The sequence below is a fragment of the Caloenas nicobarica genome, chromosome 1 (genome assembly GCF_036013445.1).
Source record: "Caloenas nicobarica isolate bCalNic1 chromosome 1, bCalNic1.hap1, whole genome shotgun sequence".
NCBI lineage: Eukaryota > Metazoa > Chordata > Aves > Columbiformes > Columbidae > Caloenas > Caloenas nicobarica.
The window spans coordinates 135,233,942-135,246,091 of NC_088245.1; the positions used below are offsets into that span (position 1 = coordinate 135,233,942).

At 35.4% G+C, this 12,150-nt stretch overlaps 1 protein-coding gene across 1 annotated transcript in view; it reads left to right on the forward strand.

The window, feature by feature from the left end:
* ROBO1 (roundabout guidance receptor 1) overlaps positions 1-12,150 on the forward strand; it is a 313,646-nt gene that overhangs the window by 39,900 nt on the left and 261,596 nt on the right. Inside the window, exon 2 of the mRNA XM_065628684.1 lies at positions 8,304-8,630. Within this exon, the coding sequence (XP_065484756.1) occupies positions 8,304-8,630 (327 nt within the window). The remainder of the gene's footprint in view (positions 1-8,303; positions 8,631-12,150) is intronic.

The window sequence follows — 12,150 nt, forward strand, 5'->3', positions numbered from 1 at the left end:
GTCCTCACACTTTCACATTTACTGTGTCTGTTTTTTCTTCTCAGGTGTGTCAGTGAGGCTGCTGACAACAGATCAGAGTTGTGAGGCCTTTTTTTGTAGGGAACACAATCTCTCAGGGAAGAAAAGGGCATCAGTGATTGCTCTGAGCTGTCCCAGATCTTCCTGCCTTGTCCCAGCTCCTCTGTTTAACCAGTGACCCTTTTCAATATCTTTTCAGCTCTATTACCCACAGAATTATCCAATTATCATCAAATCCTATCACTTTGCTATATTTCAAATACGTAGTGATACCAAGTTTCCCTCATGGTCTTCCAGTCACTCTTTACATCAGCTCTACCTCATATTTGCAGCCTCTCAATAATCCTTTGCCACGTTTTTCCCCCCAGCCATCCTTTTTACACTCTTGACTGCAAGCCCAGGGTCTGTGCAGCTATTGAAACGACATGATCTTCGCTGTGTTCCCCTCTACCTTCCTGACCCCACTGCTTACTCATCCTGCCATTGAGCGTGATCGTCTCCAAGCAGTTTGTTATTGCCAGGTTGTCACATCTAAATCTCCAAAGATGAGCTTGCCTTCAGATGCATCTCGGACGTTCTTGGTCTTGTTCTTGTGTTCTTATTCTCAGTATCATCACAGGGTAGGAAATATCTCCCAGCATTACTGCAGCCATTTCAAAGAGAAAATGACTAATGAAGTAGGCTTTATTACCAGTGTGTTTGTTTTCAAGTACAGTGTGGTTGCTCACTGTGTCATAGTTGATTTTGCATTACTAATGAAAACACTCCTGTAATTTCATTAATGTTTTCTCTAAGGGAAAATGCTATTCCCAACTTACCTGTTTGGTGTGGGATATTGTAGTTTTTATTGACTGAGATTTGATTTCCAAAGTCAGTGCTCTAGATACTGCTATCTTGGGCTATTCCAGTATCTTCTAAAGTCAGATGAGATAAATATCTTGCCAGAAAGTGGAACTGAGAGAGATAAAAAGTAAAACTGAATGCTTTTTTTGCACTGGGAACATTACCTACTGCCTGAGGTTTTATGTAAATGTTAGCCTCTTACAGAGCTCAATATAAATATTATTATTTTAAATTTATATTCTAGCTAATTTAATGAATAACCAGGTCAGGAGTTATTTATGCTAACTGCTGGACAAACCAGTAGCGTATGTTCTCATAACAAAGATTGACTGTAAAGCTGCCTCTCTTCAAAATAAATGGTTTGTTCAAGAGCAATTTAGAAGAGCTGTATTTAATTTTAGATTAAGAAACTAAAGCATGACTTTTACTGTTGCTGCTTTCAGCTTCTTTGTTAAAAGTGATTTTAGAGAGCTAGTCTCTCTTAGAGTCTCCTGGGAAATATGTCTTTAGGTATTAAAACAAAGACTCAGTGTTAATATCTGTGCAGTACAGTACCTGCCAATATTGTTTTTCACTCCCACCAGGCAGAGTATTTAAATAACTATAAGATGCTGTACATCTTTCCAGAAGTCTTGTTGCATAAAATTTTATGGCTTTTTCTGATCTAATCGTATATGTCTGGATTTACTGCAGAATAAGGAACAGAAACTATTTAAACAAATGTGATGTATAAATGGTTTTTATTTTTCTCCCATGTTTATTAAGCTTATTACTATAATACTTAAGCTAGCTCCTGTTCAGTTGATCAGGACGTGAGAATTGTGTAAATTGGAAGTCCATAGCTTCCAATACTTAGGTTATGTCTTTTCTGAGTATAAGAGCCAGATAAAAGATCAGTCTGGATTTGAGGCATTTTTAGCACAGCTCCCATTTAATCTCTTGTTTCAGAGAGACAGACATGGCTTAAAACTCCAGGCTTGCTGTGGTTATTCTAGTATTTTTTAGCCATAAGTGTATGGTAAATCATTGGCTGCTGACATCTCCTGATAGTGTGGTAGCCATGACAGAAATGTAGTTGTAATTCACGGTGTCTTAGCAACGTAAAATACTCTAAGATTGTCTTTCTAAGAGGGAAAAATGTTTTGTGGGTGCCTACAACTTAAGTTTGAAAGCCAAGGCCCACGAAATTTCTTGTTTTATCTTACAGTCACTTTGTATTTAAAGTACAACTTGCCTTACCCAAAAATATTCTTTAGTATAATAACAGATATAATGAAAAAGAACATTTATTAATAATTTTATGTCTCATTAGGAACAGGAGCTCCAAATAGAAATTGAACAAGGGAAGCAAAAGGATTCTTTGACATAATGGTGTGAACTGAAAAAAGAACAACTTCTTTTTCAGGGAACATCACAGTGGTTTCACAGTAGGAATGATCAGTTATCGTTCAGTGCTTTTCTTTTTAGTTACATCTTGCTCACTTGTTTTCTATTACATGCTTGGAAAAAGAAATGGAGATGTTGCTCTTCATTGGGAATATGTAGGGGAATTGCAGACTCTACTGATCCAAAGTGAGAGCCTTGCTTGTCACATTTTATGGTATCTAAGTTATTGGAAAGAACTGGACGTATTCCTGGACCAATATTTGGAACAATTCAGCGCATCTTAAAATGCATTTCAATAAACCTGTAGTCCTGGGTGGGCATTAATCAAGTGATGTGATGGTGCTGTTATGTTCCTGCTATTCATTTTTCTCTTCTATGTATAAATACTGGCTTACTTGCAGGACTGTAAGACCTCTATCACCTGGTATTTTTGTTCACAAAATTGGTATCCTTTTAAAGAAGTTATGGAAATGTTCACTGTTATGACTGGGCAAAGTATTGGCAAGATTTAGGTAAAAAACATAACTATTTTTTTCTAGACTAAATGTTCAATACTCAGTTTTTAGAGATGAACAGCTGTGGTAAATAAAACTCTCTGTGCAAAGACCTATTTTCTGAGTCCAAAGTGACAAAATGAATGATGCTGTTCTCCAATCAATATTTCAGAAATATCAGTTATATGCAGATTTGGCTCTTGTGCTTTATGCCGAAGTAGAATTAAAAAATGAAATTTCTGTTCCTACACAGTTAACATTGGGGAAAATCCAAATAGGCACAGCATTACTGGCTTCATTAATTATTTCATGTCTTTGGTTATGGAGGGAAGACCGCAGCACTTGTAAAGGAAATTTTGAAGTAGTTGCTCTTTAATGTGCAGGCTGCAAAGCTCAGGAAATTGGATGTTTTATTTAGGCTGAACAAGAGTAGTATACAAACAGTAAGAATATTAAAAAAAGTTGGAGAAGTTGAGAGAAAGTGAATGGAACAAGGTCTCTGTGAATCTTACTTGTTCTGTTGTTTTTTTCTTGAAAATTATTTTTTGTCTGGGAAGAGGTAAACCCAGTAGGGTAAGTTAGCTGAATGTCTTGAAGCAGAAAAGCCACTTGCAGAAGAATACTTTGATTTCCGCCCCCCCCCCCGCTCCCCCCGCAGGTATTTTTCCTTTGTAACATGATGTGATATTGCTTTGCAGTGAAATGGTATTCAAAGTCTGCTTGCCTCTTAAGTGTGTATTGTTTGGGTCTTTCATGTTCAAAAAGGATGAACTCAAACTAGAATTTAAGACAAGGAAAAGGTGAGTGAGTCTTATGAGGGGAAAATCAGATGAGATTAGTTCATTGCCTTCTAACAACGACAAGAACACAAAATCTCAGAGGATGGTAAAAATGAGAAGGTTGTAATCTGCATGTCAAAGGGATAAAAATCCCAAGAAGTATGTGGAGAGATCTGAATTAAGGGGAGCTCAAGCATAGGAGGAATAAGGTATTTACTACTCAAGGATATGTTTAACCTGATGATTAGAGAAAGATTTCTAACCACTAGAGCAAGAGTGTTATGGAGCATCTTTCCGGTCAACATAAAACCACAAAAGATTCCTCCCCCTGTTTCTGAAAAGCTTCTGAAAGAGATTAAGTAATACGTAGTGGAAACACTAGGCAATTGGGAATGGTGTTACATTCTGATGAAGTATAGCTGTTTGCAGGAATCTCCTAACCTTGGTTTTAAACCTGTAGTTTTGTTTGTTAGTGTTTTACTAATAACTTTGATAGCAATTGAGCCAGTTGCTCAGATCTTACATTACAATGTGAAGTATTTCAATAAATAAAAGACCAGAGATGTGCCTGCACATTGCAGGGGGGTTGGACTGGATGACCTTTAAAGGTCCCTTTCAACCTAAACTATTCTATGATTTCGTGCACTGAAAATCAGTGTTAAATACTGTACTCGTAAAACAGAAAAGAAATGGGTCCAAGAGTATACTGGCTTTTTGGCGCTTGGCTAAAGACACAGTCTGTCATGCAGCATTTTTATAGGACAGGATAAATTACTATTTAGATATATAGATCTTGGGAAATAAGGTTTTCCATATACATCTGAGCTGAAGTTTAGATTGACTGTAGGTATGGTCTTGATTTTTAACTGTCTCAGGCTGCATGGTTCATATTTGAGGCACTTTGTTCTAGTACCACATAATTTTTTTTTTTTTCTCCCCCCCGAAGGAGAACAGCACAGAGTTTGCACCCCTGGTATCAGCAGCTTTCACATTTAAACACATTCCCTGCTATTTTTCAATACGTTATGTTTCTTTATGCTACCAACAGGGAGTTTTAAGGTGGGCATAAAAGCAAATCTTGTCTCTACGAGTTTACCATTCATCTAATGCTAGCTTTCTTTGAACCTTCGCATCTGTTTATTTTGGTGTTTGAATTCTTGTAAAAATAGTTGTGGCACAGTCCAAGAAACTGGAAACATGATTTCATATAATTGTTCTTTTAAGTAGCAGCATGAAACAATTAGTATGGCATACTTTAATTGGTGGCATCCTGTTGACTTTTTATGGAAGACTTGAGTTATAATAAAAGCAGGGAGCACTAGTTGGTTAGCTCCTGTAACACAGTGCTGTCATCTTTGGGGAGAAGAAAAAGTTCTGTTGTATATTTAATGGCAGATCCAGCATGTAATGGGTGTTCTGCTTCTATTTTTTTCACCAAATATCCCCTTGGGAAGGATTCTTGACAGGAAAATTACAGGATTGGTGCCCACTGTATGATTTATGTTGATAATTGAAGCTGCTTCTTCTCAATAAAACGTAAATGCAGCGTAAATAACTATGCTAAAAGGAAGGAAAGATTTTTTTTTTTTATTTTTATTTTTTTAAATAAAAGTCTAGATACATAGAAAGATTATAACTTGGTTGTCAAGGCCATTATACCCCTTAGGCAGTTGTCACTAAATCTGTGGTTAATACTTGCTATGTGCCAGTCAACTACTTGTGCAACTTTTGTCCCTTTCTGCTTTAATCAGTTTTATGAAATTTTCTAGATAAGTGTTACTTCATAAAATGCTAGGATTATATATATATATATATATATATATATATATATATATATATATATATATATATACACATATATATATATATACACATATATATATATACACACACATATATATATATACACATATATATATATACATATATACATATATATATACATATATACACACATATATATACATATATATATACACACATATATATACATATATATATACACACATATATATATACACATATACACATATATATATATATACATATACACATATATATATACATATACACATATATATATATATATACATATACACACACACACATATATATATATATATACATATACACATATATATATATATATATACACATATACACATATATATATATATATATATATATATTTTTTAATGGACATTTCTGTAATTTTTACTCCTCTAATGTTACCCAGCAAAGAAATTTAAAAAGTATATGAATGAGCATTCCTAGAATTTCCTGGGAACTTTTTTCCTCTGTAAGACTTTTGAGTCTCAGTTTTAAAGAAAGTTTAGAGGTTAGTCTTTACACATGCATTCTGTACAGTACTTGAAGTTAGTGTACAGTCACTTGAATGTCTGTATGGAAAGTGTGCAGACAATATATCTGAAAAAGATATTTAATTTATTTATGATCTGGACCAGGCTGACAAATAATGGGAGGATTATACAATATCATGTGCTGGTTGGCTAGCATTATCTGTGAAAATATAAACATGATACATACTAGCATATGTGCAGACTTTGTTTTTTAAAACAATTCTTAACTATCTCTAAACATTTTATGTTGAACTTGGCTTTTTATATTTCCAGAGTGACTTATAACAGTTGGTTTTTCCTCTTGCATCCTTTGTTTCTGTGCCTTTCCTTGTGAGGTACATAGTAAGTGAGCGGAAGTATAAACAAAACAAGGTTTTTATCCCTGTCTAGTCATTTTTACTTTGGAAAAAGAGATCTAAGATGGGCCACCTCAACTGTGAGGGCAGCAGCATTATTGCATGAGGGGCTTTTCACAAAAGCCGTGTAAAAGTTCAGGATCAGTAGATACAAATGCAGTTTGCAAGGCCTAAGATGTGTGCTCAGAGGAAACAGAAGTATCAGAGGCTTCTTTTAGCTACTGCAAAAGACCAGTACTGGTTAGCATGTTTTTATTTTTTTGCACTTTTAGCTCTCCTCTCACTGGAGCTGGCCTGTGCTGTACCTCTAGGCGGTGCAGCTCAATCTTGTTTTAGTGTGATGTCCAGGGCTCGTGTGCAGCCAGCAAAAGGATTCAGGAGTTTCCTGGCTGCTATTCTGTCGGCCCATGCTTTAGTTTTCATGTCTCAGGCAGTTGTTGTAGGCAAAAGTAAACATAAAGCAAACAAGTAATTATATTTGAGGTACTACAAAATATTGCAATATTCTGAATAACTGAACAGAAATCGGCAAATAAGTGATTAAATATTTCTTGTAATTTAGGAATATAGCCCTGAATACCGTACTACTTACGTTCTTTCCTCGAAGGACTAAAGAGTAGGTTTATTGCTGTTTGAGTTATTTTGTATTTAATGATCAATAATGTTAATATAAAACTTTCTTCTTTTAATGCATACAGAATGCAAATATATTTCAATATAGTCAAGCCATACTACCAGAGATTAGGAAATGTGTGGTTTGTGCTAGCCGATTAGTGTATCGTTTAATTTGAATTGATTATTTTGAGGTGGAGGAAATGTGAAATAAACTTTCATGTAAAGTCCTGCATTTTAGAATATTTTTTATTTTATATATATAATACACACATATAGTATATATTGAAAACAGATCTCTCTCTGGGACTCTCCTCTCCTTGTCTTCTTCCCTTTTTTCATACTAGTTTATGGTCTATTAACCTGCAGTGAATAATCTTGTGTTTCTTTCTAGTGCTTCACAGCTGTTCAAAACCCATGTTATTAATGTTAATAAAGAATCCTGACATTTAAAATTGTAATAATCAGGAATCGGTGATCCAAGAGACTAATTTTATCCATGGCAGAGTTGTATATCAAGAAAGAGAGAAATAAGGAAAATGGTAGTTTGAAATTTAGTCAACAGTTTAAAACCCCAAGAGTTTTGGTAGCTGCTTATTCCTAATTTGGAATTCTTGGGCATCCAGTTGGTTGCCATATTCCTCTGTGTTATATATCAGTCCATACTATTATTTTTATTATTTTTTTTATACCAAGTATCAGCTTGGAGCTTGAATTAGTTTGAAATCAAATGCTTTTGTGGAAGAGTGTCTTGTTTGCTTGGAGCTTTTCTTTTATCCCTGATACTGTTGTCTCACATTGTATTGGAGTTCTAGGTTGGAGACAGTAAAAATTTTTATAATTTAAAAAGTTTCTCTAGTTTTCCTCGACACAAGAGGTGGAAGAAGCACTAGGGCACTGCATTCATTTGTACCTCTCTGGTACTGCTTAACAAGTGACTAAAAAGAGTCGACAGTACAAGTGAAATAAAGCAACTTTGTGAGCGCTGGAGATGTTTGACTTACTCTGCAGACACTGCATGAATTAATGGGCTTTCCAAAAGGTCAAATGAGGTTGACTATGACTTTGTGTTATGAATTAGCAGTACCAGTTTTGCTGATAGAGGTGGTCTGATGCATGTAGAGTATCTGTAGGATTAATTTTTCATAATTGTATAAGTATAGATTTATATAAATGAATAGATCAATATAAAAATAGATGCAATTTAGGAACATGGCGGTTTAGTTCACTAGTCTAGGTTGCCTGTTGAAAAAATGTTTTTGAATGCGTTCACTGGCGAGAACCTTGCACACAATGAAATGCATTAAGGTGCTGCTTTTTTCACTTTAAAAAGATGGTAATAGCTGTTCTTATTAAATCACATACTACAGGATAATGGTTAAGTAGTTGTGTTGCAGAACGCAGTGACTGTACCTGGCAATGATCTGAGAAAGTTTTGTGTTTTTTACATTGCAGGCTCCCGTCTTCGGCAAGAAGATTTCCCACCTCGAATTGTCGAACACCCTTCTGATCTAATTGTTTCCAAAGGAGAACCGGCAACTTTAAACTGTAAAGCTGAAGGAAGGCCGACCCCCACCATTGAGTGGTACAAAGGGGGGGAAAGAGTGGAAACGGACAAGGATGATCCGCGCTCCCACCGCATGCTGCTGCCCAGCGGATCTTTATTTTTCTTACGTATTGTGCATGGGCGCAAGAGTAGGCCAGATGAAGGGGTCTATGTCTGCGTGGCAAGGAATTACCTTGGGGAAGCTGTAAGTCATAATGCGTCGCTGGAGGTGGCAAGTAAGTACTACTTTTTTTTTTTTTTTTTTTTCACTTTTTTGGTAACAACCACTTGCTTTGATGTTCTTTGAAGCTAAAAAAATAAGTGTGAGCTGCCTGTGAGGGACTGGCTTAAAAGCAATGAAGGAACTGTACAGTTAATTATTATTGATACAGAGGTAGGATAACAGAAAAATAACCAGAAGAGGTATCATATCACTGTAGAAACTGAGACATTTTTGTGCATTCTTGCTACTTTTGTGTTTCTATGCAATTATGATTACTTAATATTTGCTAGATTTTGTATACTTAATTTCAATTTACAGATGTTTTTTCCTCTCCATACAACCATGCAAAATGCAATGTGTAATTGGAGGCAGGATAGCCAGGATTTAATCTAATAGGGTACATTTGGAATTGTTGGAAGTGGACCACAAATTATCTCACTAGTTCTAAGTATTTGGCCAACGGAAGGAGCAGTCAAGTATGTTCACATCACTTTGTAATGCTTATCTCTTCCTGTATACCCTTTAAACTCTACTTATTTTAAAGGAAGAGAGTGTACATGAAAGGGCTTTAAGCATTCAAATGGAGTCCAAAGTGTAGGTCAAAAAATATCAGTTTTGGGGTACTGAAGTATGAGAGGAAACTTTGCAGTTCAGAAATTAGGTACCTATTTTAAGTTGCTTTTATAGGCTTCCTCTGTAATCCGTAGCAATTCATGTGGTGTCGTGTTGAAGAGCTAGCTCAGAACTGGGTGAGTTGTGCTCTCAAAACACTCATCTCTCTGACTAAACAATTCATGTTGTTAACCAGCTCTGGTGAGGCTTCTGTTAAATAAATGCCAGTGTTGGTGTGTAACTTTAGAAAAAGGTCTAGATTTTCATGATGTCACTGAAAGCAAAGGAAATAGACTATAAATTTCTGCATTTACTTGAGCCATTTGTCTGGTCTCACTGACATTCACAGAAAATCCCAAGGACTTTTATCATTCTAATACCAGAAGGATCTTGAGCATTGCATATAATACAGTAAATACAGATGATTAAGATCTATGGCTGTGCTGTTGCCTTGTCACTGCTTTTAGTACTAAAAGTAATTAATGTCTGGCTAGCTGGAAGTATATCCAATAAATTTATAACCTGTTTAAATTATCTGTTGATTGGTTACTCACAAATATTATATCCAGTATTTTGTAGATGTAATTTTCAGTGAGCATTAATGTTTGATTTTTGATTTTTATCTAATTGCTGTTGTTTACTTCATAGCACCACTTACTGACTCTTGAAATTGGTTTTAATGTTCTGTCCATGCAGCAAAGCAGCATGGATGGGCATGCTTATTTTGAATTCTTTTGGTTTGTGATGTACCTTGGAGTAATGTTTGAAATGCAGGTAGTGTTTCTGTGTCTTCCACAATTTTTCATCAGAACCCAGAAACATGAGGTAGACCTTGGTGGTTGGTACGCTATGGTGTGCATCAGTTCAACTGGCATGTAATTGCTAAACATGTTCATCACCACTGCATCAAATCATGTGATTACAGTAGAGTCTAAATTACAGGGTCTGACTGCAAAGTATTGATATCGTTACACATTTCTTAAGAGCCTGTGCCAACACTCAAGACAAAATATAAAACATGGGTGTCTCTTCAAAGGGGTTCAAATGTACACCACCTAATAATAGTATAGCATTAAGTTCTTAATCCATCACAACATTACTCCCGTATCAAGAGCTAGTGTCAGAAACTAAACACTGACAATGCTGTAAGGGGAAAAAAAAAAATCACAATCTATATTTGGAAATAAGATTTCTAGTATGATGGTAAATAGTTTTAAATGTATATCAGCAGATTATAGGCAACAAATTTTAACAGAAAAGTTATGCTTTAATAGAAAAGGTAGTGATGTGAAAGTGCGAGAGCACCAAAACTCTTTAAGTAGCACAGGAAAGGTGAAGAACAAGGAAAGAGTTGAAGGCTGGTGGAAATAAATTTGCATTAAATTCAAAATCTGTGCATGATAGCTGTAAAGCTATCATCATTATAAACTGTAGCTACATTCAGAGTGAATTGCTGCAAGTCAGCTAACTGGTTTGATGAGCTTCTCAGTACACCTGGTTTGAGCACCTCAGCTTTTACATTTGTATACATGTAGTCATATACAACTGCTATTCAAGAAATCCTTATGCTATAGTTTAATTTTTGTATGTTTGCAGAGTAAAATTGCCTTTATTTGGTTTCCATTTACAAAGTGCAGAAGATACTTCAGAGTACTCATCTGGTGATATGCTTTGATGCTACAAGTTTAATAAAAAAAACTTTTGTGAAACACAGAAAGCAGAAGTGTTTTTCACACTTTAACAGGTAGCTCTCTCTGGAAGAAGCAGCTCCTGGCTGTAACAGTTGGTTTCATAACGTGACAGGGAATTTATCACGTTTTCTTCCATCACCTCTTATAGTAACAATTTCAATTAGATGAAATTCCTTTACTGTTCAATGGATGTGTAGATTTGACTTCAGGTTCAGGTTAATACTAAAAATAATATTTCATGTCTGTTACTCCTTCAGGCAGATAACTTTTTTTAAAGCAGTTCCAATGCTCGTTTTCAAGATATTACGTGGGCAACAAACTCTTTATGGACTAAGGCGGACATCTTCCTTAAGTACACTGTGCATAAATTCCAAAGTTACAAAGACATAAATGTAGAGGCATTTCAAATCTACAAATATTTCAGAGGTGCGATATACTAAAAGCTGTTTTATCTGCTTAAATACATGTGTATTTTAAGAACTTTAAAAATAGCTTTAGATGTGATAACCACAAGGGGAGAGAGACTAAAATCATAAAATTACAAGGGAGAGTTTTGCCTCTGCTTCATTCTTTTCTGTTCATCAGCCTTTCTTTGATGGCTTGACTAAGATGTGCATGTCATTTAATCCAAAGGATGCTACATTTTCTTCCACTGATATGTGCTTCTGTCATGATAGTGTAGTCCTCAATTAATACCATTAAACATGATGTAAATACCATTTGTTATCAGCAAACTGGATTAAGTAAGTTTCTTTATTATTCAATCTCTGCTTCTTGTGGCCCTTCTAAAATGTTTGAAGATCGCACGTGTCTACACGTAGCACTGGAGATTTGTCATTTCTTCTCCATAATGTTATTTCATTTATATATAAATATTTTTGCAGCTGTATTTCCTGCAGTTTCAGTATTTTTTTTTTCCTTGAAACAGTGCCCCATCCAGACCCCTAAACAGGCCTTAAAAATAAGATGATCCTTCTGACTGGTGAAGAGTGGTATCTTTCTGAAATCTATGAAATGGAGTACTTGAACCCCCACTGACTCTATATTCTGTTTGGTTATGTTGCAGGGAGTGTAACTTTCTCTAAAGAAATAGCTAGCCACTTGATATTTGAAGAATTAAAATATCTCAGATACTTTAGAGCAGGGGTGTCAAACTCATTTTCAGCGTCAGCCACATCAGCCTTGCGATTGCCTTCAAAAGGCTGAATGTAATTTTAGGAGTAGTTACAT